The sequence below is a fragment of the Jatropha curcas genome, chromosome 1 (genome assembly GCF_041381405.1).
Source record: "Jatropha curcas cultivar XTBG-Jc1 chromosome 1, XTBG_Jcur_1.0, whole genome shotgun sequence".
NCBI classification, from domain to species: Eukaryota; Viridiplantae; Streptophyta; class Magnoliopsida; order Malpighiales; family Euphorbiaceae; genus Jatropha; species Jatropha curcas.
The window spans coordinates 32,367,959-32,393,867 of NC_143151.1; the positions used below are offsets into that span (position 1 = coordinate 32,367,959).

At 34.4% G+C, this 25,909-nt stretch overlaps 3 protein-coding genes and 1 long non-coding RNA gene across 6 annotated transcripts; 3 read left to right on the forward strand and 1 right to left on the reverse strand.

The window, feature by feature from the left end:
* The first annotated feature begins 262 nt into the window (after window positions 1-262).
* Window positions 263-4,265, forward strand: LOC105631543 (Homeodomain-like superfamily protein). Its single transcript, XM_012213694.4, has 3 exons — window positions 263-758; window positions 2,713-2,921; window positions 3,395-4,265. The coding sequence occupies exons 1-3, from the start codon at window positions 422-424 to the stop codon at window positions 3,980-3,982; spliced, it is 1,134 nt and encodes a 377-aa protein (XP_012069084.1). The 5' UTR covers window positions 263-421; the 3' UTR covers window positions 3,983-4,265.
* Window positions 4,266-9,138: 4,873 nt separating this feature from the next.
* On the forward strand, window positions 9,139-13,756 carry AHP4 (HPT phosphotransmitter 4). 3 transcript variants are annotated; one of them, XM_037639476.2, is made up of 6 exons: window positions 9,139-9,289; window positions 12,635-12,765; window positions 12,889-12,957; window positions 13,097-13,168; window positions 13,315-13,387; window positions 13,505-13,756. In XM_037639476.2, exons 1-6 carry the CDS (start codon window positions 9,272-9,274, stop codon window positions 13,550-13,552), a joined length of 411 nt encoding a protein of 136 aa, XP_037495404.1. In that variant the 5' UTR covers window positions 9,139-9,271; the 3' UTR covers window positions 13,553-13,756. The 3 variants fall into 3 exon arrangements, with proteins under 3 accessions (XP_037495404.1, XP_020533847.1, XP_020533848.1); XM_020678188.3 differs by lacking the exon at window positions 9,139-9,289 and adding an exon at window positions 11,999-12,150; XM_020678189.3 differs by lacking the exon at window positions 9,139-9,289 and adding an exon at window positions 12,414-12,536.
* A 1,352-nt stretch (window positions 13,757-15,108) lies between these two features.
* Window positions 15,109-18,208, reverse strand: LOC149499402 (uncharacterized). Its single transcript, XR_016318847.1, has 2 exons — window positions 17,402-18,208; window positions 15,109-15,414 (listed from the first exon to the last, which is right to left on the reverse strand). It is a non-coding gene; the product is annotated as an uncharacterized LOC149499402 (long non-coding RNA).
* Window positions 18,209-19,126: 918 nt separating this feature from the next.
* Window positions 19,127-25,356, forward strand: ELF7 (hydroxyproline-rich glycoprotein family protein). Its single transcript, XM_037639472.2, has 12 exons — window positions 19,127-20,605; window positions 21,322-21,390; window positions 22,440-22,547; window positions 22,668-22,848; window positions 22,931-23,007; window positions 23,112-23,231; window positions 23,714-23,819; window positions 24,176-24,262; window positions 24,373-24,441; window positions 24,532-24,603; window positions 24,714-24,854; window positions 24,939-25,356. The coding sequence occupies exons 1-12, from the start codon at window positions 19,695-19,697 to the stop codon at window positions 25,080-25,082; spliced, it is 2,085 nt and encodes a 694-aa protein (XP_037495400.1). The 5' UTR covers window positions 19,127-19,694; the 3' UTR covers window positions 25,083-25,356.
* The last annotated feature ends 553 nt before the right edge of the window (window positions 25,357-25,909 follow it).

The window sequence follows — 25,909 nt, forward strand, 5'->3', positions numbered from 1 at the left end:
TAATAATTAAAAGTAAAAGATAATTTTTTAAAAAATCATTATAGTTAATGCTATGTTAGTGAAAAACTTACTGTTATACATACTTTTTAATCATTTTGGTAATTCAGACCATAGTTCTTTAATTGGAAGGACAAAAACGTCAATCCACGACTAAACCAACGAACGATCCATGGCTCTCCCTCAAATCCCCTCCAAATTTGCACGAAAGGTGAAATGCCTACATTACCCCTGACCTCTCTCTCCCAAAATAAATCCCCCTCCTTAATCTCCTCTCTTTCCATGCAACCTCTCCTTCGCTCTCTCTTCATCCTCTGATTAAAGGTTTCTCTATTTATAAACTTCTAAATTTATCTGGTTAGCTGTTTCTTCTTATCACCTTTGCTCCGGTTAACTCGGTGGTGATTCGGCCGAGCCATTCACCATGACTCGACGGTGCTCGCATTGCAGCAACAACGGACACAACTCCCGGACTTGTCCCACGCGCTCCTCCGGCGCGTCGTCATCTTCGGCTTCGTCACTATCCGGAGTGAGGCTCTTCGGGGTCAGACTCACCGATGGCTCCATTATTAAGAAGAGTGCGAGTATGAGTAACTTGTCGGCGCACTACCATTCCTCATCATCAGCTGCCGCTTCACCCAATCCTGACTCTCCATTGTCGGATCATGTTCGAGATTCCGGTAACGTACCGGAGGGATACTTGTCTGATGACCCGGCTCATGCTAGCTGCTCCACCAATCGACGCGGAGAGAGAAAGAAAGGTTAGCTTCTAAATTTCTAATGATTTTTCCGCGGCAAAAAGAGAAAAGTTATATGGTCATTTTTTTTTATCTGCTTTACAGTTTATATTATGACTTATCTTTATCATTGATTTTTTTTTCCCCAAAGAGTCTGTTGATCTTGGATGAAGTCGAACAATATCCTGTTCATTGTATATTTGTTGGTATTGATTTTTGGTCTTTAATTTTGTTTTTGGTGATCATGAAGCTACTTGTTTTATAGTGACGGGTGGATAAGGTAAGAGATTTTATGTTATTAATAATTGTAAATTCTGCCTGTTAATGATCACTCATATTTCATCCATATTTTCTAGCTTTTAATTTTAAATTTGTGATATTTGAAATGATTTTATTGTTATCGGATATAATTGGCGGTGTTCGTTTGTTCCGTATGCACCGCATATTAATATATAGACGAAAAGATCTCATCTTTTAAGTTTATATTATATCTTGTTCCTACAATAAAAGTGCATAGACATGATTCCCAATTAGTTATGAAAATGCCATTCTCTGGAGTTTGCTAAAATATTCCCTTGCTTAGGCCCTCTGATAAGAGTTTACTGTTTTGGCCATACTGGCTTTTTTTTTTCTGCCTTTTTCTTATCTTGTTTTGTGCAGGAGTTATTGTTTTTAGTTTTATCAAGTTAAAATATAAGTTTGGTCTGATTCAGAAATTACGTTTTTTTTTTTTTTTGGGCAATTTGCATTGCAAAGTTTCTGTGACATGACGATGCGTAGTCCTTTGTAAATTATATGGGAAAAGTTTAGGATGTTGCTTAACTTGGAATTTGCTCAATTCAAAATGATGTTGAAAGATCATTTGGGTAGAGAGAAAACAGAGCAATGGAGAAGGAAAAATGGGAATGATGACAGTGCCCACATTTCCCCTTGAATTGTGAATAATTTATTAGCCTTTTCTTCCTGTTTTCCAGCATCCTCAAAAATCGATTCATATTTTTGTGAAAGATACTGACTCTGTTTCCTATCCTTGTTAATACTTCACATAGTCAAATATGCTTTTTGGATCTATTTCTGGAATGTGTTTGTCATCCCAGATAGTTTAACGATTCTTGCTATATGGGTTAAGTTCAGAAATATCAGAGTTCGATATTAGTTGATACTGAAGACCGGATGTATTGAACTTTACCAGTTATTATGTTTCTTCATAATTGTGAGGAATGCTTTCTTTCTTTGAACGACCTGATGTGGAATTTTGCTCATTGTAATTTACCAAAAGGAAAAATGCACTTCTCTTTTTATTTATGGAATTCCATTGCTATCTAATCTTTATTGGAAGTTGGAACTGCTATGCATTTTGCACTTAGATTGTTGGATTGCATTAAATTACATGCAAATGTATTCATTTTACTGTTGGGTCAATTGGCAGACATGCACTCCAACTGAATTTTCTACCAAATAGGAGCAACTATTTGATTGGAATTAAGCTCTGCATTTTAAGGTGATTTCTGTGAAAACATTTATTTTCCCTTCCTTTTCATTCAATGTTATGCATGTAACGAAATGAGCCCCATGGTTCCAATTTTTTACTGTAGATTTGGATTGTGATTAGATTAATATCTAATTGGAATTGTGAAGTTCAGGTCTGGCTTTTTCATCCAATTTTTTGCTTCAGTAAAACTAGTGGTTCCGTTACCACCCTTTCAAACTAATTATACATAGTTCAATCATTTAATCTCTCAGCATCAATTTTTCATTGTCTTTTTGGATTTGAGGAGGTGTCATTGTTTTGATCTACTTCATAAATTGACATGCTTTTCACAAATCAGAAATCATATAATGTGCTGCATTTCCCAAGTTTGATATTCTCATGATTATTTAGTGAAAAGTATAATAGTCATCCAGTGGCGGTGTGCACGAAGTTTGTTGATTGATCTTCTTGGATTTGCTTGCTTATTTGTTTGCAATTGGAGTTTAGGTGTCCCTTGGACAGAAGAGGAGCATCGACTTTTCTTAGTTGGTCTTCAGAAATTGGGGAAAGGAGATTGGCGCGGAATAGCTCGGAACTATGTGGTGTCTAGATCTCCTACTCAGGTAGCAAGCCATGCTCAAAAATATTTCATCCGCCAGAGCAATGCCACACGAAGAAAGAGACGCTCCAGCCTTTTTGACATGGTTCCTGATATGGTTTGTCGCACTTCTTTGTATTTATTGGTCTTGTTGCTTTTTTTTCATCAGTGATTTAGCAATCCCAAAGTTTCTTTTTTTTCTTTTTTTTTTTGAAAGAAAATAATTTACCTGCTTCTGCATGTATTAGCTCAATCTGGTTGTTGCTTTTTGTCTTGCCACATTACCAGATAGTATAACACATATAGATGCAATTACTGCAAAAAATGAAAGACATGCTTCTCTTTCATCATAAAACTAGTGAAATGATCTTATGGGTTTGACTTTATGCATGGTAGTTGCTAATCAAAATTTCCTTAAATCTTGTTCTCTGCGATCTTCATATAAATATACAAGCTGGTGCAGAGCAATATGTTATGTATTCTATGATTTTTTTCACTGTATTGAGACTAGATAAGGAGATATTTTTTGCAGTTGTGTTATCAATCATCCTTTGGAATTTGATGAAATTTATTTCCATATTTGTTTCTCAGGCATCAGAACCCCAGCCTGTACCAGAAGAACAAGAGTCAGTGTCTTGTCAGGTCGGGGAAACTGATAATGCAAATTCATTGCCTTCGCTAAACCTCTCTCTGAAACCAGAATATGAACCAATGGAAACTACATCTGAAGAACCAGCTAAAGAATCTGACGAAACAGCAACAGGATCTAGTGAATTCAGGCAAACTGTTTCCAGTTCAAGTGAATTCACACCAATTGTTCCTCAACTGAATGAATTCCCACAGTTTGTTCCTGGATTCTACCCAGCTTATATGCCCATCCCTTATCCATGTTGGCCTCCAAATACTGCCACTCTTGAAGAAGTAAAGAGCGTAGAGACATCAGGTCATAAGGTCCTAAAGCCTGTCCCAATCTTTGCCAAGGAGCCTGTTAATGTCGATGAACTGGTTGGCATGTCTCACCTTAGCATAGGAGAGACTGAGAGAGGCCATAGAGAGCCTTCACCGCTTTCCCTGAAATTAATTGGGGAGCCATCAAGGCAATCTGCGTTTCATGCAAATGCTCCTGTAAGCGGGTCAGAGTTGAGCCAGGGAAAAGCTAGTCCTATACAAGCAGTTTGAATTGAAGAAAGGAAGCAGTATTTTAGTATTTCATTAGGTTTTTTTTTACCTCTCGTCACTGTAGAATCAATCTTGTTTTCCTCTTTGATAGAGTCAAGTTTTTATGGTCAGGTTTGATATATTTATTCTTTCTAACCTAGAAGAATTAATAATTGAATGGGCATGATGAAGTGCCTGCATGTCAGCTTCTTCGAGCTTCCTCCTTGGAACTTTTTTTTTTTTTAAATTATTATTTGTTCTTCAGTGATTGTTCTATAATATATACTGTAATTTTTCAGGTTTACGCATTTTCGTTTGGTCTGTTGTCTTACTCGCCGTTGATTCAACTCCCTGTCAACCTTTTGAGCGAACCTGGTCTGCGGAAAAAAAAAAAGAAAAGAAAAAGCCCTTGAGCATTCCTATGGTTCGATTTTTTTTCTTTTTTCTTTTTATAAATAACAATTAGGTATAACGATTCTCAAAATATATATTTTTTAATTTTTATGTTTTTTTAAAAAATTTTATATATTAAACGGACAGTTATAATTAGATTTCGGCCGAAATTTCGGATTTGAGCCTGTACTTTAAGCAAACACCGGAACCAGAGATAACATACTCTTTTCTTAATGAGCCAACTCAACACCGTAGAATTTAGTCCGAACCTTGTGAACGGAGGATACCAAAAAATTATCTACTCCGTTCACAAGAATCTGAGAGAAACCAAATCAAAATGGAACAAAATCACGATAGGAACTTCATTTACTTTTCAGTTGCTCTCCTTGAAACTTGAAAGACCGAACAAAAGAAATAAAGGTACCATGACCATCAATTTGATCGAAACAGTCAAAAACTGAGCCTATCTCATACGTCAATGTGCCGTTTGAGATTTTAGTTTCGTAGACTCTGTATTTGCAAACTCGATCGCTTTTGTTGATTGAAACAAATACTAATAGTCTTTTGCCTGCTATTTGCTCGATGATTGGACCATTTCACTTTCCAATGGGTTTCACTGTAAAAACCAATGTGAAGCAATTATTGCATTATTCAATTGCAGATTATGTTGAAAGTATGATTGTTCAATGAAAGATTTCTTGAAATGGAATACAATGAGGTTTGCTGAAATATTCATTAGCCGAATGATTAGTAGTTCAATTTTCCTTATTTATTTTATAATGTCATTCTCAGCAAGGAAAATTCATGAACTCTCCATCTGTGTTACCAAGAAGGGAAAAGGGGGAAGCTGTATTGTTGGAACTTGGAAGAGTTGTGTATCTTAGCATGGAAAGTACGATGATTTAAATACCTGCTTGACTCCTCTTTAACCTTCACAGTGTAAGTTTTTCTTACTAGAAGTATCCACATTGATATACTTGCTGGAATTAATTTTTCTTTCGAACACTGCATTTAATATAAATATAAATAATAATCTGAAAATTTCTTTTGCTTTTATATGTTGCTGTTGCCTTTTGGCTTGGTGTAGTTGACCCTAGTCCTTGTACTTTAGCCTGAAGCCTGAAGGGTTCTGTAACCTTCTGTTTCTTCACTTCAGGTGGTTATGCACTTTTAAGATGTTAAAGGGAGGTCTGAAAGTCTTGGGACTATTATCCTGACATTATTAAGTGTCTAAGAAATTGCTTGAGGCCACTACTTTCTTGTAGTTGCACAATGTCCCTTGCCATGATAGAAGGAAGAGATAAGAAAAGTAAACGAAAACTTTATGTTAAAAAGTTTCATAACCTGTAACACAGTACTGCATAGACCAGTCAAATAATTGTTATTTTTGAGTAGATGACAGAAAACTGGGGCATACTCCATTGTGTGTGTATAGGACTTTATGTTGTTACATCAATCAAATGATTATCTGTGGAATTTGCGTTCACATGAACCACATCACATGAAAGATAGGTAGGGTAACTAATGTTATGCCATTCATTACTCCATGACTTGAGGTGTGGTGGGGAAGGCCATTTAGATGATCAGGTTGGTAAACAGTGATCTAAATGTAATGTATGTCAGGTTCTGTTCCATCATTTACAAGAGCAAACTGATACAAGTCAAATATTTAAATCCCAGGTTTCAAGTTTTTCCCGTAGATAATGGCAACATGAGGGAATTGGGAATTATATGAGATTATTCAGTTTTTCTTAGTATAATTATCGATTATCTTGGAGAAGGAGATGGCAGAGAGATATGAAGGACATCTAAAATTGATGGGCATTCTTTTGGAACTTTGCATGTTCCAAGCTATTTGTGTCAGTTTGAAGGATGGATAAAAACAAGATTAAGTTGTTATTAATTGACTCGCCCATCTCATTCAAATTTAAACTGACAGGTTCACAAAGTTTGCGTGAAAGATTGTGGGTGATCTCATGAATAGAATCATTGGATAAAAGATTTAACTCCTGACTGTATAAAGTAATAGAATACTAAGTAATGTTAAATTTTAGTGGATCTCACAATAACTGAAGTGACATTTCATTATATAAGTTCTCTAAAATATCTCTCATATCTAGTGGATCCTATGCAAAATTTGCCATTGATCATAAGGTAATTTGGCTAAAGCATTATTACTTGATGCGGGTCTCATAATTTATGAACATAGTTAATATTAGCTAACCATATAGATTAAATGTCGCATCAATTCTTTTACATAATAGATGGTCAAGGTTAGCTCCCAAACATTCATTGGCCATTATCTCCAGGACGCCAGTGATTGTCGATCACTGCAGTATTAGCCCAAATTTAGCATCTGCCATATGTTGGTCATCCAATCCCATTATATGCCGTAGTTCAATGTACCTGGTGGATATATATATTGGCTAAATACAATTACTGCTTCCTATCAATTTTCATCAAGAAATGAAGCATATGCATTGCCACAGTCTTCAGTATGAGAAAAAAAAATTGCTTTGACCTTGTAGCTGAAACTAAACAATGTGCAAGTGGATCATGAGAACAGAAGCAAGAAAATTTATAGAGGGTCGCGAGGAAATGCAAAAGGAATCTTAAGAGCTACTTTTGCGTCAAGACCTGGTTTTTGTCTCCCTGCAGCTTGGGATGATTGAACATATTGTTTTGTTATAACCTTATTATTGGCAAAGAACTATTAGGTTACTCGTGCCTTACAACATAAGTAGGCGTGCTTCATGACTATATAGTGAATAATGCAGCAAATTTACTGCTCAATTTCAGGAAAATGCCAGTATGTGAACCAGAGACTATAGAAATTATTGGAGCTTTTACTCTTTTCTAGTTTCGTGTTTATTCAACTCCTACCCAAAGATTGGAAAAAAAAAAAAAAACTCTCCTTCTGTTTTAGTTGAATTTATTTATTTTTCCCAACACCTACCCTTTAGGTGTAACATAATCCGTTTTATTTAGTAACCAGTAATTATTAACCATCATCTGCTTATCTATGAACATAAGTACATGTACACATTGATGTTGTGAAACTAATCGATCTGTGCACAAACAATCTTTCCTAGGCATATTACTTTTGAATGTCGCATGTAAACAGATTTCTAAGTGAAAAATCATCTATTTATTAGCACAAAAAACCGTGATCACCATGCACTGAGCAACAATTATGGTTTTGCCCTCCAAAGTTTACGAACCTTACTTTTCTTGCTTTGATGTTTTGTCATCATTAATTTGGTGGTTCTGTGGTTATTTGTTTATTGCATTCTCAGGATAGATACGAGGATCACTGTCTCATTTATTCAGTTTATTTGGATAAATTTTGGCAGTGAGCAAAAGCTGCCTATAGTGGAGCTGCTGCTTTCGATAATTTCTACCATGCAATATGATTCTTATGAAGATGAGCAGAATTGATGCTGTAAGAAGAATATCTATGAAAAGGTTGGTAAGAAAGCAACCTCAAAGCTAATTTCTTGTATGATTGCATCAATGCCCACAAGTTTGTAAATTATTCGCATAAGCACATTCTTGACGAGAAAAAAGTGAGATTTTTTCGAGAAGCTCCAGCAGCCAGCTAATTATTTGATAATGAAAGCCCTTAGCTAACCTCTCATTTAGAGACAATGTGTTGCAAATCTATGCCGTTTGGCCTGACTTGGATTACATAAGCTTTAAGTTTTGCCTTAACTTGTTGTTCCGAGATTCATTCCTCATGGGTTAGTTTATCAACTATTTTTCAAAATAAACTTGCTGATTTATTTGTTGCTAGTGTTTCTCTTTGAGCTAAACAAACATTAATCGACGCATTGACCACTAACTGTGTTCTGGGTAATGTTTGCCTCTCAAATACTAAGAGAACCTAGCATTATAGTAATGCCCATCAAATAAATTTTATTAGCGACAATCTAGAATTGGAATCAGCTTTTCTACTGATATGACTGCCTGAAATATCGTTGTTTGTCGTTCTGTGATTTTAGATGCAGCATTTGGTAGAAGAATATTATCAGTTTATATTTATTGTCTTTTCGCTTATTGTTGGAAAGCCACACGGTACTTGTATCAATATGATAATATAAAATAATTTTGCGCTGTATCTAGATCGGTATGTAGATGCATGAATATGTTCTATCAATAGAATGGCAACCGTGGCATCAAGATAATGAAGTACTGAATGATTGAGCTATAAACTGTTCATCTGAGAATTATTATGGCTTTTTATCATATCACAACTAAGCTTTTATCTCAATATGAAACTGATTGCCAATTGGATGGGCTTTAAATTCGAAGCATTGTTAGTTTTATGATAACTCCACTTATTGAATCTTAATTACAAAATTATTGGTGTCAATTGTAATCAGTTCTCTAATGTCGTATAAAATCCCCTTGCCTGACTAGACACACGATCAGCTAGTATTTGAGATGTCAAACTAACATGTAGAAATCTTGTTTTTGCACTCTTTTGGCTGGGAAAAGCAACAACCAAACTAACATGTCATAACTGATCTGCTGATGCAAATTTTTTTTCATGATTTGATAAATAAATTCAGGAGCAAACTCAGTCCTGCTAGCTGGGATTGATCATTGTCCAGGGTGGGATTCTTATCAACATAGGAGATAGTGATAGGAAAAGAGAATCGCGAAATATGCCAAAAAATAACACAAAATCATATTCTGATCCCACTCAACCCACCCATACCCTCAGCTTTTTAACTCTTTTACTAAAGGGGCAGATGTGACCACACATTTGCAAAAGAAAATATGTTGTGGCACTGTAAAACATCTCTTCTTCTCTCACTTTGGCCGTGGCAGAGGAATAAAGGGAGAATCTCTTCCTAAACACTTCTTCCCCTTTTAACATCTTTGCTGAATTTGCAGGTAGAAATAGAGAAAGACATGACTACTGCCTGCAATGTGAGTTCTGATGTCAATCATCATTGGGAATTTGTCTATTCTTGTATTTTAAATGTTCATTATTTTTTGCCTCTTTTGGTCACTTACGATTCTCCTTTTGTTGGTGTTTGTATTCTTATTAATATTCTCCACCCACTATACCTTACTTATGGCAGGATCTTTGCTTCCATTTAATTTTTTATTTTTCCTTGAGAAAACCCTTCTAACAAGATTCCATTTAGCCTAATACATATGCATTTATTATCCATAACCTTTCAATTTAAAAGTAGCTGAGGTAATAACTGAACGCTACTATTAAAGAACTTTTAGCTTGTACTAATTCCAAAGTTTCAGAACTGCTTAGCACTCCTACACTATTTTTTTCGTAGTAACATCTAAAATTATGTTTTTCCAGATAAATAGTTTTAACCTGGGTGCAAACAACTGATTATTAGTGTAAGGCACTAGCTTGAAGACCCTTTCTAAATCTATATTTAACTCCATTGAGTTTAACTTGCATGGCTTGTGGTTTTCTCAAGGGGACATATACTGTTGTTTCTTTACATCTTTTTCCTGTCTTTTCCTTTTATAGCTAATCAAGCATGTTGATTTGATTTGATGTGATTCACAATTGTTACTGTATTCATTTTTTAATTCTGAAGGAAAGGGTATAGGCATCATACTTATGCTTTTCACTTATAATTAATTAGTACTTTAAGTGTACCAAGTATATCTTTTAATTTATTTTCTTGCTTCCTTAACTGAAAAGCATTATATAGTAAATGACATAAGATTTGCTGCTAATTTATCAAAAGAAATGTCACATCTTTCTTGTTTTATGATCGTTTGATCATTTGGTCTGCATTCACTTGTGTAAATATATGGGTTTTATAGCATGTACTAGTGTAGTATTGAGTTTGTAAATCTGCTTGAAATTGCAGCATTCTAACAATTCCTTTATACCATAGTATCTCGTAGAAAAATATATGTATATATACTTTGAGCCACTTGAAAATACAAGGACACGTTAGTTTAATACATGTGTGCCCCTAGGTGAAGTTAATAAAAATGGCACGTGACCCTTAAAATTGCGAAAGGGGAAGGGCTGACTTTCTTAGCATGAAAAAAGTCTTTTATTCTACGAAGTATTTGACGTGAAATACTGTCGATTTCACATCATAGTCTTTTTGTCATGGTAAAATTGAATGGTAGCATTCGGGACCCATTTTCTTGATGCTGTTCTTTGTTCGAAAATCTGCGATGGGGAATGAGGCTGTGATTGTAAATGGTCACAGCCAATTCTGCCATTTCTTTATTGTCGAAATCAACTTGTTATTCTATAATATCTATTGCCTCTCACCAAATAATTATATCATTTTAAAAGATTTATTATACTATAAATTCATTTATGCAGTAAAATAGCAATGCAAGATGAAATTTAGTAATTTTGTTTTTGAATGGGATGACATATAGTAATTAAGATTCTTCAGTGCTTGTAATTTCAAAAGAAGACGAAAATAAAACCCTTTATATTAGGTACAGAGAGTGGATTATTAAACTATATATCTTCTTGTAGAATGTGATAATCGAAGTTGATTAGAAACTGAAAGTGTAAAGCTTGTCCGTACATAGTCTTTTTCATAGAATCAGTCTGTCTCCTCTTTTCCTTGTCCTTTTGTTCTGTTCTTGTTTTAATAATCTATGGGAGCCAATAGTGTCGAGGATAGATTGCTCAGAAGAAATGATATATTTAAGAACAAAATCTCATCAACCATCGAACTGTAGAAGCAAAAAAAAAAAAAAAATCCTGAAATTATAATAGAAATGTAATTTCAAATCCTTGGATTTGGTTAGTTACATATATATGCTGGCTAGCTTTCAACTCTCCTAGGACAAATTCTTTGCCTCATGCGATGCCCATTAAAATTTAGAAAAAGCATGTTGTTTTGTTAATTGATCTGAGCTGCATATTTAAACAAAATCAGAATAAGATATACCAAGAATTTAATTAAGTTTGGGATGTTATTGGCTCTTATATTTGGATATAGTAACATTTAGGAAACATATATTGGAAGCTTATAAAAAAGTAAATGTGGAGAATATATGTACACGCACATGAAAGACATATAGCAGCAATTGGCTTGTAATTGTATATGTGATTTTTCTAAAGTGGAATTGATGGCATCAAAGTGCGTTGGATACGTTAGAAAAGCTTGTGAAAATTTATGGATAAATAACATGTCAATACATAATTTCTCAGTTAATATTTACATATATGGAGCAACTTTTTGAGGTGTTTGGAAAAGAAGCAGCAAAAATTTGGAATATGGTAAAAATTATTCACTCGAGGTAATTGGCTGTGGTAATTGACACCGTTTTTTATTTAGAACTATTGACAGAAATATCCAGTTTTGAAAGAGCATAAAACACCCTGAGACATATTATTTTTAAAAAGTTTAGTACAGTAGGAATTTGCATGTAACTTAGCTCAAGATTTGATAGAAATAATAAAATATTTTGATGTTTTTACTTTCCAATAGAATCAGAATGCCAATTAATCCCCCATTACCCAAATTAATATTGCTTAGATACTAAAATCTCCCTTTTCTCCTTAGCAATACACTTGTCCTCATGCATTTGGAACCTCCGTCCCTCTCTTACTAAGTTCTTGCTCTTTCTAGGTAGAAAGTTGGTAGACTGTCTCTCTCTTCTCTACTATATAAAGCCCTTTGCCATATTGCATTATCATTCAAGCCTTACAAGTGTTCTCTCTTTCATTTCCTCTCTCTCTCTTTCTGCTTGCTTTATCTAATATATCCTTTTCTCAAATAAACCAGATGCATAGGCAGGTTGCACTCTCAAGGCAGTCTCTTTTTGATCAGGTCTTCGCTTCTCAAATATTTTTAATTTTATTTTATTTCTTGATCTCCTTTCCTTTGTTTGATAGGTTGCAAAGTATCTTTTATGACTCTAAAATTTTCTAAAGAAAGTTTGTTCTAAATTATTCAGAAATTATGCATTGGAAAGGATATTATTTATCTGATGTGTATGTAAGAGATTTGTTGAACTATACTGCTAACAGTAAAGGTTGATTTTTTTGAGTCACGTGAATTTGTATAACTTTACCCTACTTGTTATTGCCCAGTAATCCGCATGTGCTTCAAGTCATCAAATTTATCCATGTGCCATAAGAGTACAGTGAAGACTAGCACGCTTTTGACAGAATGCATTTATGCACTGAAAGAACATAATGATAATTTATTTACATGTATGCTTTGTGGGATTCTTTATATTCAACTAGCTTTCTCGTTCAATTGTTATTTTTATGCTTGTGATGGAAATCTGAAATCGGCTGAATCTTTTCAGGGATTACTTGATGAACAATTCCTCCAGCTTGAGGAACTCCAAGATGATGCTAATCCTAATTTTGTGGAAGAAGTTGTGACATTGTACTATAGGGACTCAGCTAGACTAATCCTTAACATAGAACAAGCATTGTAAGTTGAAAATCTTCTTTTCAGCAGTTTTTCTTTTTCTTTCTTCTCTTTTTTCTATTTTTCTGGTCCCATAAGTACAAGTAATAATTGATAGTAGCAATTTTCTTGTGTCTATATATGCAGGGAGAGGAAGCCTCTGGATTTTAACAAGTTAGATAGCCTTATGCATCAATTCAAGGGAAGTAGCTCAAGGTAATTTGGTGGGGAAAAAAATAATAATAATAAGAAACAATTATTATAATTAGATTTATTAAAGGCATACTTAAGTATATTCTATGTTGGCTTTAGCACCAACAATCCATTTATTTCTATTCTTTTCTATTGGGTGTAGCATTGGAGCCAAAAAGGTGAAAGCTGAGTGCACTCTCTTTAGGGAATATTGCAGAGCAGGAAATAGAGAAGGGTAATTATCCATTCTGCACTTTCTTTCTTGAAATCTCCTCCAATGAAGTGCCAAGATTTTTTTTGGACCCACTTTCCTAAATTTCCTTTATAATTAGATGCCACAAAAACATTTCTAATATATGGATTTTTCTTGTAAACAAGCAGATGTTTTAAGACATTCCAACAACTCAAGAGAGAATATGCAGCACTGAAAAAGAAGCTTGAGGCCTATTTTCAGGTTGCTTCCATATTTTCAATTACTGGAATGCACTTTTTGCTATGTTTTTATGAATTTGGACACAAAAATATATGTACTGATACAGGAACAATTTTTTTTTTTTCTCCAATTGTTCAGCTAGCAAGGCAAGTTGGGCCTACTGTGACTGCATGTCGCCCTAATTAAGAAATCAGTAGCACGAACAAGGAATGGATGGCTGGAATATATTTGGAAATGTTTTGGCCCACTATCCACCCTGCCATGGAAGGGTTTTTATATTGGGTCCATAGAAGGCTGTAATGTCGTTCTTACTTATATATAAGCTATGCATTATGTATTGAAAAATGAAGAAGGCATGAATGAGAAGTGATGTGTAGGTTTTGTTCCTTATTCTATTGTTTTTAAAGGTTTTGCTGTGCTTTCTCTTAGCACAAAAATTGACAGTTAACATTATTAGTACTTGGCAGTCGAATCCAAGACTTGGTTTAGAATATGAATGTCGCTGTACAGGCCAACTTCAAGAAACGATAGTTTAAAAGATACAGGAGGCCCATAACTATGTAACTCTTGTTGGGCCGTAACAGTTACAACATACTAATACGTATGTTTCTTAGTATATAATAGGTTTCTTGCAAAGTTAAAACTTGAGAGTGTAACACAAATATATTAAATCTGGATCGATGAAATCATCCATGTTGGTATTTTATGTTTCATACAAATAACTTTGGGACTTCCTTTCACCAAAAAAAAAAAAAAAAATGATCACATAAAATAATTTTATTAGTAATTAGTTTATAAAGTTAATACGGTACAAATGTAATATAAATATAAACTAATTAGTGGTCGATAGAGTTTTAACTAATTAGTGGTCGATAGAAAAACTCTAAAATACTACCGATATTTACGTGAAGACGAATTGGGTAAGATGTTATAAACCATGATGTAAAAATGTGTGATGTGAGTTTACTTGGACTTCAACTTGAACCAATCAGTGCTAAAATGTTAAAACTAACAAATTAGTCAGCTAGTTAACTTGTCACTCCTACGTGCTCTTTATGAATTTAGTATTTAGTCAATATGTAGAATTATTAACAGATACCATCTAAAATAGAACGTAAGGTTAATATTAAGAAAACTTGCCAAAAGTTATGATACACAAATATTAATTACTACATCAGTTATCATTTGTTTAGATCAAGACCACATCTAAAGTGGAACAAAATATTAATACTAAGAAAACTTGCCAAAGTTTAGGAGACACAATTCATTACTATATTTATATTTCAATTTGATTACACAATTGTTTGTTTTTTTTTTCTTTGTAATATTGGGATGAGACAAATTTGAAAATAAGTGTATTATCATGTTGTATATATATTTAGAGCTTGTTTAGTTCAGCTGTTCATAACGGTTGATAGTTGATAATTGGTGGTTAGTTACTAGTAGCCGTTAGCTCATAAACATTAATGTTTTGGTAAGTTTTAGTTGCATTCACTGTTAAAATATAAAATAACCAATATATATATATATATATATATATATATATATATATATATTAAAAGTAATATATTATTCTTTAGTTTAATTTATTATATAATTGCAGATATTAATTGTCACGACCCGTTTCCGCGGGCCGGACCGGCACTAGGGCCCAGGTAAGCTTAAGGCCCCCGAGGCCCGTAGTAAGCCTGAAACACCAAAAAATTTATTATCTCAATATAATATTAAACATTCAGCCCATGTTTGTAGGAAATAAATCTCAAGATTTTATTAAATCTCGGCCCAATTTATTAGCTACAACATTCCATAGTTTGGGCCCAATTAACAATACACCACATTTAATATGAGCTCACATAAATATATTGTCTATGTTAATACACGACTAATTATATACAAATTTTACAACTGCGGAGTCACTAACTAATAGATATACATAGATTTTTATACATCTAGATACATAGAAAAATATTTATTGGTCTAGGAAAATTTTCTTTCTAGCTCTGCGACGAAGGAACATAGCTTAACTGAATTAAAGAGAAACTTACTTCCTGAAAAATTTAAACAAGACATGTGAGTTTTCTAAGGAGTAATAATTATTGCACAACACACGCAGTCACACAAATATGTAAACATATCAATCTAGTCATCCGACTAGTTATATGCTCACGCAGCCAGTCACACAAATGGCATATCATTAGCACTCACAATCATAAACATCTTCATATAATCACATCACGTGGAAATTAGTCAGTGGCACCACCTGAAACCCCAACGAGCCGTCCTCACACATGGCTCGCCCTCTCATACATGTGCACCAGGGAGCCGATCCCCCATACGGCCAACTGGTCTAATCCTCACTGACCAGTCCTCTCATTGTTTTTCCATTCTCTCTTTTCTTTTCTATACCAACAGGAGGCAACCCGGTGGTCTCCATCCAATCTAGATCATCAAGTGCTCACAACAGGAGACCACCCTGCGGGCTACAATCAAATCTAGATTATCAGGTGCGCAACAACAAGAAGCCATCCTGTGAATTCCCATATAATCTATATCATCAGGTGCACAAGGGGGCGCCGATCTCCCATTTTCCCGGCCGACGGTCAAGTATCATATCATAACCAGATCCATATCACAGACCGTCCTCACAAACCCATGGTGGTCCACTTCATCCCAATTCCACACAAACAAAGCATAGCATTTTCACAACACAATTAATCAAACATTGCAATCAAATGCAGACATATTGATCAGTTGAACACCGTAATGCAATGCACAATTAGACATCCATTCTCAAATGCAATTAAATAATTAAATAAATACCATTAACAATAAATAACAACAATAAAATAAATGATAATAATAAACAATAACAATGAAAATAATTAAATACTTAAATAATTAAATGAATAATAAAGATAATAAATAAATAAATAATATTAAGAATAAACAAACAATTAAATAAATTATAATAATGGAAATAAATAAATAATTGAATAATTCGATGAATAATAATGAAAATAATTAAATAGTTAGAGCATTCTATTTAATATTTATTAAGTTATAGAATTAATCTAAATAGACTTATTAATTGTGTCATTACTTAAAACTAGTCTAAGTTCTATCGAAATTTCGGCAGCATCTCCCCTAAAAATAGGACTATCTACCTGTTTAAATATCACAATAATATATATATTAATACACACAGCCCATCCGTCGGGCAATCAATCAAATCGAATACCCGTCCTCCTTTAAATAACAATATCGCCATTTAACATCCATAACAACTTGCACAAGCTTAATTCGTATTCTAAATAACATCATTTATCAGTCATTGGATACATATGTATGCACATACAAGCATGTGTGCATAATTAACTTTCACCGTTAATTCTTATTCCATATCTTTTCATTGGTACCTAGACATTTAAAACTTCAAGCTTAAACTCTTCCTACACACTTATATGAATATACTTCATAAGTGGTGCATATACTTATACGTGTCTTTCTTTCCTTGTACTAATACAAAAAAAAATCAAGTTTCTAATCAAACCTACAACCTACATGCTAACAAATTCGCCATTCGGCAAGAAATTTAGTTATCGCATCAATTCTCATCCCATCATTCTCAAGGTTCAAGTAATAGAATAATGCGGAAGCAATAGTAACAATAATCTAACCTTTACTTTATAAGGATTCAACTCATAGCTTCAATTGCATAACAATATAAATACTTCTCCTAGAATTTCGTTCAACATTAGCTTAGCACCTAGTTTTTCCTCCAATATCATGATTCATAACAATAATCATCTAAGTAATTTTTTAACATTACTTGAGAAGTTGATCCTAATTGTACTAAATTGCTCATTAATTAGTTATAGCCTAAATTTAGTATGAAGAATTAAATTTCTCTAATAAAATAGTATGAATAAAAGCTAGAAATAAAAATCCCTTCATAAACTTTGATTTATGCTCAATCCTTCTATCAAATTCGAAAAACAACATACATTACTAAAAGAAAGGTTGGAAATTGCTTACCCAGTTGTGAAAATGCCGAAAAAAACTGAATATTTTGGATAAAAGTGACCGGAAACAGCTCCAATGACCAAAGTCCGATTCTGCCGTCGCTAATTTGGCCGGAGGAAGGAACAGTGACGTGGGGTAAAAAGATGACAGCGAGGGAGGAGCTGGTTCTGCTAGCTGGTGGCGGGTCTTGCCGGAAAATCGAAGAGGAGAGCAGATAACGCAACTGCGAGTTGCGATCGCAGCTTCTTTTTTTTTTTTTTTTTTGGTTCACTACGCCAGCCGAAACGTGAAGGAGAGAGTGAAGGAGAGACAGGACCGGAGCTTCTTCGTCGACGAGAAAGAAGCCGGCGTCGCTGGAAAGTCAAGGAGCAGGAGGCTCGACCCGATTTCCCGATCGAAGGAAGTCGCGACTCTCCTGCGCCTGTTGCGTACGCCAGCAAAGAAAGAGAGGGGAGGAAGAAGGCCGAAATCGCTGCGGCGAGGAGGCGATGGCGAGGAGGCACGGCCTGGTCTTCGGTGGTCGGAAAAAGAAGAGGAGGAGTGGAGGTCGCGCGCATGGCGCTGGCGCAAGGAAGAAGAAGGGGAAAAAAAAGAAGGAAAAGAAAAAAAAAAAAAAAAGAAAAAGAAAAAAAGAAAAGAAAACAAAAGAAAAAAAAAATCTTGGGGCTTCTAGACCATTCCGGTTCGATTCGAACCGATTTGGTCTATTTCTATGATTTGGCTCAATTTGCTTGGTTTTCGAGTTTTTCGCTTGGTTTTTGAAAAATCGAATTGGTTTACGGGTCCAGTTTAGTAATAATAAAATACTAGCTGGTATAATCTCATTGGTTGGAATAAAAATTTAGTTTTTAAATGAAAATTCTACGAAATTAAATTTTCGTGTCGTTTCATTAATTAATTTTAAAAATTTTTTAAAATTATTATTTTTAAATAATTAAAAATAGAATGATCATAAAAAATATTAATTTTTTTAAAAATAGTTTTATTACTAAATTTTTTTTATAAAATTAATAAAGTTTTAATATCATATAATTATGAATTAGTTGGCGATATGGAAAAACTCCAAAACGATCAAATTATAAAGTAATTGAGATTTTTATTAGCTATTAACTGCTCATTAAAAAGTTTAAATACAACTTATAAACCTAGTTGTTAGGTTATCAGATGAACCAAATGTTTATACTTATTCTTTAAATTTTATTTTCCAATTTATAAATAATTTTTAATAATGAGGAAAATAATTTGTGATATTGAAATTCTAGCATTCAGTTCTAAATAAAAAATTTATTTTTATTAATTGATTAAGAAATCGATTAAGAGTAAACTTATAATAGATATATTATACGAGTATTTACAAAAAAAAATCTTTATATTCTTATTGGAAAAGGCCGAAATATGAAATTTTTAAGATTTATAACTTTTGTACATGTATGATATAAAATGGGAATTCATTTAAAATTAAACTAAATATACTTAAAAAAAATTATATCAATATTAATAGGATTTGCAAACTTCATAGAAAAGTTGTATCCATATCAATACTAACAAGACTAAATGTAATTTTGTATATTCATATCAAATAAATTTGTATCCATTTTATATTTTTAGCCTTTTACCCATTTCTAAAAATAAATAAATAAATAAATAAAGACTTTTAGCCTTAGATGTTATAAAAAAAATTTTTAAATCAAGTTGCCGAAAATCTGTAAATGTATGCAAAAACAGCAAAAAGAACTTGTTTTCGGCCGAAATTGGCCGATAAGTTAAAAAAAAGCCCGTCCCCAGGTATTTTACGGTTTACGACTGGAGTAAAGCACACATAAACAACCGTCTCTTTGTCTGATTAGCTCTTCTTCCTTCTCTGTATTACTTTTTTTGTGCATATACACATGCAGTGAGTACAATTAGATTCCTGAAATTAAATCTCTCGTAAGCTTAAACCTAGGGTATCGTTTCCAAAGCTACAGTCTCTGTGATTCAATTGAGGTTTTCTCAGTCTTAGGGTTTCAGTAGGTTGTGGTTGAGATTCCGCGGTTGAATTTTGAGGTGTTGTTTTTAAGTGCATTTGGTATGGTATATGCTAGAGGAGCTAATAGTTGGCGAATGGTAACTCAGTCTTGGTTATAGAAAAACTTTGTAATTGGATTTCTTTGATTGATTTATTAAAGAGCAAGGATAAAGAATCCCAATTGAATTGGGAATTTAGTTTTGTGGTTCTTGCAAATAAGAATTGGGTAGCGAGTGAATGCCTGTCTATATAAGGATCAAAGGCTAGATTTTTATTTTTGTTGTTTAGGGATTAATAATGGCTTCCTACAGGCCTTTTCCTCCACAATCCACATTCCCAACACCTCCAACACAACCACCACAGCAGCAACAGCAGAGGCCACCTAATCAGTACACTCAAAACTACAACCAAATGGCCCAACCAGCTACAGCACCACCTCCAGCAGCAGCTTCTTCTTCTACATTCCCGCAAAACTACCCCCAGCAGAATTTCTCACAACATTACCCTCCTCCGCGTGCTCCACAACCACCGCCACCACCACCACCTCACCAACAATATCCTTATCAGCCGGCCCCTCCTCCACCGCCACCAGAATCATCCTACCCTCCTCCACCTCCACCACCTGCACCAGCACAACAACAGCAACCGCCTCCTTCTATGTACTACCCGCCTTCACAATATTCTCAGTATGGCCATCAGACATTGCAGCAGCCAATGCAGCCACCACCACCCCCGCCTCCATCTTCTCCTCCTAGTTCCTCAGTACCTCCCCCACCACCCCCCACTTCCCCACCCCCGCCTCCTCCAAAGGACAGTGGATTAGATAGGGATAGAATGGTGTCTAAGGAAAGGAGAGAACATGGGCATTCCAATCATAGTGATTTAGCTAAACAAAAGCAACAGAAGCTGCCAGTTCCACCTGGAGGCAAGAAGGTGAATGGGCCGTCAGGGAGGGTGGAGACAGAGGAGGAAAGGAGGTTAAGGAAAAAGAGGGAGTATGAGAAGCAAAGGCAAGACGAGAAGCATAGACAGCAGCTGAAAGAATCTCAGAACACTATTCTGCAAAAAACCCAGATGTTATCTTCTCAGAAGGGGCATGGTTCCATTGTTGGGTCAAGAATGGGGGATAGGAGAGCCACTCCATTATTGGGTGGGGAAAGGATTGAAAATAGGTTGAAGAAACCAACGACGTTCTTATGCAAATTGAAGTGAGTCTTTTGACATTGCATAAGCTTTGACACTAGTTCACTTACTTTAAGCAACATGCAAATAAACTTAAAATATGGCTTTTAATATTTAGTAGCCAGCTTTCGTGAGTTAGTTTCAAATCATGTTATTATTGATTCAATAGAAACTGAACAATAGTTTTCCAACCACTCTTTCCACTACTTTAACTTATGTAGACCTCTAATGATAGTTTGGTTGTGGTGGCTGTAGGTGACTTTGGTCTAAATGCATGAAAGTTTCATTATTTTATTGAGTTTCTTGAAATTAGTTATTTTCAGGGCTTAGACTAGTATGTCAAGGTAGCTTAGGGAACTAAGAATTCCGTTTATATTGAATTGATTTTTTGTTCTTCTGGAATGATGTGAAGCTGTTATTTATATGCTATGACTATGGATTACCTGATAAAAACTGTAAAATTTTTTGTGTGTAAATGGGCAGTCAGAATTTTGCAGGTTGAATTTATAAATGTGGGATACTCCTCTGAATGTATGATCATCCTTGAAAGTAAAACTCCTTGATTATAAATCTTGTGCCTAATTTTGATTTTCTTTTCCTATTTTACTATAATTCTGCCAATGTGATCTTTTAGCATGCGAGTCATATTTTGGTTTGAAATGGCATTCTTGCATATGTTAGAATAAATGCTTTGCTCGCCTAATATCAATGCTGACACTATTTTTACTCTTGTACCTCAAAGATTCCGTAATGAACTTCCTGATCCAAGTGCTCAACCAAAGCTTATGACTTTGAAGAGAGATAAAGATCGGTATGTAAATGCAGTATGTGGTTTATTTTATGCTTTCAACCAGTGCATGTTTGTTAGCAATAGATAAACCAGTTTCAGATTACCTTTCAACTAAATTGATTTTAGGCACTTATATCTACAGCAACATGTTAAAAGATACGGAACAGAAACTTTATTGAAGAATAAAATACTGCAATGAATTCAATGAAAATAAATTTACTGTTTGGTTATATTCTAAAGTGAATTGATCAATATCAAGTGAGTAATAATGGTCTAAAAGCAAATGAACCACAACAATAGATTGATATAGTCTTCTTACAACCCTCTGTAAAACAATTCTCATTTGAATTGGTGTAAAGAATGAAGTCGAAGATAGCACAACTACTTTAAATGAGACATGAGTAAGGGGACGATAGCTACTGTATTTATTAGTCATACAATATTATGAAAACTTTTTCTTCCTGCATTTTTCTGTGCTAGATTTTGAGTGTGAAGAAGCTTAATGAATAGGAACTAAGAAGAGATGGTAATGTGTGAAAATCAACTGTCAAATTGGTGAGACTTGTACAATAGATTTTTGGGAACGGAAAAAATTGGTGGGACACCAGTGGTCATCCAATTGGAATTAGGAAAGACGTGAAACAAGCTGATCTCTCATAATACTAGGTATTCTTGTTTCAATTCCATTAAAAAATTATGGAGAAGCTTGTGAAATATAGGACCACATTGGAGACAAGCAACTCAAATTGAAGAAGCAGTGCCATGAATAATTTATGGCCTCTTCATTTGGGAATTCTGAACTGTAGATGATGTGGAAGCAAGTATAGATACTCTAGCTTTTGATGTGTTAGGAGTTAATTTTTATTATCTTTTTAATGTTTAAATAGCTTCTATTGTAGCTTACACAGGCATCTAAATTTGACTTTTGTTGACACTTATTCTGTGAGCTTTTGAATTGAAGTTATTCAAATGATGATTTCTATTGTCCATGTTCTCTTGATACTCTCAGATGTAATGCTCTACTTCCATTAGAAAACTCTTCTGACTATTCTCAATATTTCTATTTGCAGATTTACAAAATACACAATAACATCATTGGAGAAAATGTATAAACCCCAATTATTTGTGGAGCCAGATCTTGGGATACCTCTTGACCTGCTTGATCTCAGTGTCTACAAGTATGTCCATTTGTATCTTTATTTTTCCTGTTTTGTTTTCTTCTTTTCCCCTTTAGAGGTCTTATTAGTTTAAACTTTATACGCAGCAACATAGCCCTAATTATGTTTTTATCTTTTTAGTCGTCCTAGTGGTAGACCATCTCTTGCTCCAGAAGATGAGGAATTATTGCGTGACGATGAATCTGTTACCCCTGTGAAAAGAGATGGCATCAAAAGAAAGGAACGGCCCACTGATAAAGGTGTTTCTTGGCTGGTCAAAACACAATACATTTCTTCTCTAAGCATGGACTCGGCCAAACAGGTAGGTTTTTCTTACATTACTGTCACTTACTTGGCAGCTTGCTGGCAGCTGTATTCTAATCAAATGCATTTGCATTTTGCAGTCTCTTACTGAAAAACAAGCAAAAGAAAAGCGAGAAATGAAAGTAGGCCGTAACCTTTTGGAGAACCTTAATAATAGGTTTGTGCTATTTCAATTGCCTCTGGAAAAAAAACTGTAAAATAGAAAAATAATGACCATAACCTTTTTTTGTTTTATATTCTGAGAATATCTGCTATTTTCAGGGAGAGTCAAATCAAGGCAATTGAAGCATCATTTGAGGCCAGCAAGTTACCCCCTGTCCATGCGACCAATAAAAAGCTAAAGCCTGTTGAGATTCTACCATTGCTACCTGATTTTGATCGGTATGGGGCAGATGCTTTCTATAATGTGCTTCAGTGGAATTAAATCATTTCCTTGTAGCATGTTCCTTCCAAATAAACTTGATTAATATTCTAACGCACCAAAAAGTTTCTGAATATGATAGAATAATATTTTAGGCTATCTGAGAATTTATCTTTTATCTGTTTCCTAATTACAATGAACAATTTCTAGTCTTTTGCTTTTAACAAAACTAGCTTCTATTTGCAGCTGGGCTTTTGACCATCATCACATACACTGGAGTTGCAGCCCTGTTTATTGTGCATCCAAAATATATTATAAGAAATTTATGATGTTTTTCTTTATATAATTATTCATGGCATTTTTGGAATGCAATTTTAAGAGTTCCTGCATCAACCAGAGGCAGGGGCCTGTTCAATTATAAAATTATTAATGGTAGATTGTGCTGCATCCCAGAAACTTCCTGTTGAACTTTGACTGGATGTTTGTGGTGCTATTTTTGCAGGCAAGGAGATAAATTTGTGATGGTGACATTTGATAATTCTCCTACTGCTGACTCAGAGACTTATAGTAAGTTGGATCAATCTGTTCGTGATGCCTGTGAATCAAAGGTAAGTAGGTGTACTGAACATGAGCAGCAAAATAAGTCAAATCTAACATGCAGTGTAATAAAGATGACTAGGTTCACCACTCACTTATGGAACAAATTGGAGCACTAATTGAGAAGTGGAGTGTTAGAATGTGATTCATTTCACCAATATAAGACCCTTGATTCTATGGGTCCATGAGATTAAATGTGCCATAATCAGATAATAAAATTTACTCTCGCATCATTGCTGTTCATAAAACATATAATCTGTGACTGTATGTCACTGAAAGTTTAAAGTTATTTTCAGAGCAAAATATTGCTTATTTCACTGCTGATAAATTATGTTTTACCCTTTTTATTTTTTATATTTTGTTCCAGGCTGTTATGAAAGCTTGTGTGGCAACAGGCTCAGATCCGGCCAAATCTGAAAAATTTTTAGCATACATGGTCCCTTCTCCTAATGAGGTAGATGCATTTAATCTAAACATTTGGAATATGATACAACTTTTGAAACTTTATTTCTTTTAGTTAGATATTTATCACTGGTTTACATATTTGTTATCTTATTATGGCAGCTATCAAAGGATATGTATGATGAAAGTGAGGATCTCTCGTATAACTGGGTTCGGGAGTACCACTGGGATGTAAGTGCCTCATCTTTTCTTTTCCTTTTCTGGTCTAGAAAATCACATTCGACTGCTTACTGAGCATTTTCTTCTCAACACCTCAAACAGGTACGTGGTGATGATGCTAATGACCCGACGTCATTCCTTGTTTCATTTGATGATGAAGCAGCTCGCTATGTGGTATGAACTTGTTCTGGATTTTTTCGCTACTCTGTTTTTATTTTTTGTGCACTTCAAGTTTGATAAGCAGTGTGACTTCCTCATTTCATATCCTACACATCATGCTGCAGCCTCTTCCCACAAAGATCAATTTAAGAAAGAAGCGGGCTGAGGGAAGATCTGGAGACGAAGTTGAGCATTTTCCAGTGCCAGCAAGAGTGACAGTGAGGCGGAGGGCAACTGCTGCTGCAATAGAAATCAGAGATATGGGGGTATGAAGTTGTTATCATTAGTTTATGCTCATTGGATATTCGATCTCTAATTTACCTGAATGCTTTTGACTTGGTTGCTTTCAGGTTAATCCAAATTCAAGGGTTAATACCCTGAATTCAAGGAATGGAGCCTCTGATGATGATGATGGCCTTGGAAGGCTGCATAGGGTTGCTCGAGACCAGGATATGGACCATTATAGTGAAGCAGAAGATGACTTGTCTGAATGATTGGTCCTAATGCAAATGCTGCAACCAGAAGAAAGTTTCCGAACTTTTATTTTATAGATGGTGCAGAAATATTATCCCATGTACAAGCCAACCATTCGAAATATACATGTTTTTTTTTTTTTTTTTTACTTTTCAGGTTGTAGCAGGTTTTAGTAGATGTTAGATTTTTTTTCCCCTTACCTCATAAAAGGTGAAAAAAAGAAAGGTGTAAAAAAGGTTGGACATCACAGAATGGTGATTTAATTTATGGAACAGCAAAAGTAGTTTTTTGTTTTTTTTTGTCCTCACCCCCGTATGTGTGTGTATTTTCAATAGTTTTTCTTATGATTTTTGACTGGAGCATATTGTCATCCATTATATGTTTTCCCTTTTTTTTTCCTACGTCAAACCTGGGGACTTGTTTCAATTGCACTTTATTACAATGATTTTTATCGGCAATGGCAAATGGAACGTGTAATGGGGTTTTTGGAGTTCATTTGAATGGGTAAACCCCATAAAAAAGAGAAATTCGAAAAAAGAAATAGATATTAATTAATTTTATTTTTAAAATAATACATGATATTCTTTTCTTCCGTTTCGATCGCAACGTACAATTATAATAAAGCTGTCAAACTGAATTATAATCGTAGAAAAAGAAAAAATATGGTGCAATTAGAAGTTTTTTCTTTTTTCATTTGCATGTAAATTCTACATGCTGAAATCTTTTTGAAAAGTTTGACAGAATCAGCTAATGGAGCTCAGATATATTTTTGGTAAAAGTGAAATCTATATTTATATTTAAATTAGAATTTTCCAAAGTCAGATTAACCAGATTTCTCAGATGTTCT

Bases quoted from the DNA above. Each gene is read 5' to 3' on its own strand.
- LOC105631543 (XM_012213694.4), top strand. From the start codon at position 422: ATGACTCGACGGTGCTCGCATTGCAGCAACAACGGACACAACTCCCGG. The intron at 759-2,712 runs GTTAGCTTCTAA...ATTGGAGTTTAG, and splicing joins ACGCGGAGAGAGAAAGAAAG to GTGTCCCTTGGACAGAAGAG. The intron at 2,922-3,394 runs GTTTGTCGCACT...TTTGTTTCTCAG, and splicing joins TTGACATGGTTCCTGATATG to GCATCAGAACCCCAGCCTGT.
- AHP4 (XM_020678188.3), top strand. From the start codon at position 12,106: ATGCATAGGCAGGTTGCACTCTCAAGGCAGTCTCTTTTTGATCAG. The intron at 13,169-13,314 runs GTAATTATCCAT...GTAAACAAGCAG, and splicing joins AGAGCAGGAAATAGAGAAGG to ATGTTTTAAGACATTCCAAC. The intron at 13,388-13,504 runs GTTGCTTCCATA...CCAATTGTTCAG, and splicing joins AGCTTGAGGCCTATTTTCAG to CTAGCAAGGCAAGTTGGGCC.
- ELF7 (XM_037639472.2), top strand. From the start codon at position 19,695: ATGGCTTCCTACAGGCCTTTTCCTCCACAATCCACATTCCCAACACCT. The intron at 23,008-23,111 runs GTTTGTGCTATT...TGCTATTTTCAG, and splicing joins TTGGAGAACCTTAATAATAG to GGAGAGTCAAATCAAGGCAA. The intron at 23,820-24,175 runs GTAAGTAGGTGT...ATTTTGTTCCAG, and splicing joins GTGATGCCTGTGAATCAAAG to GCTGTTATGAAAGCTTGTGT.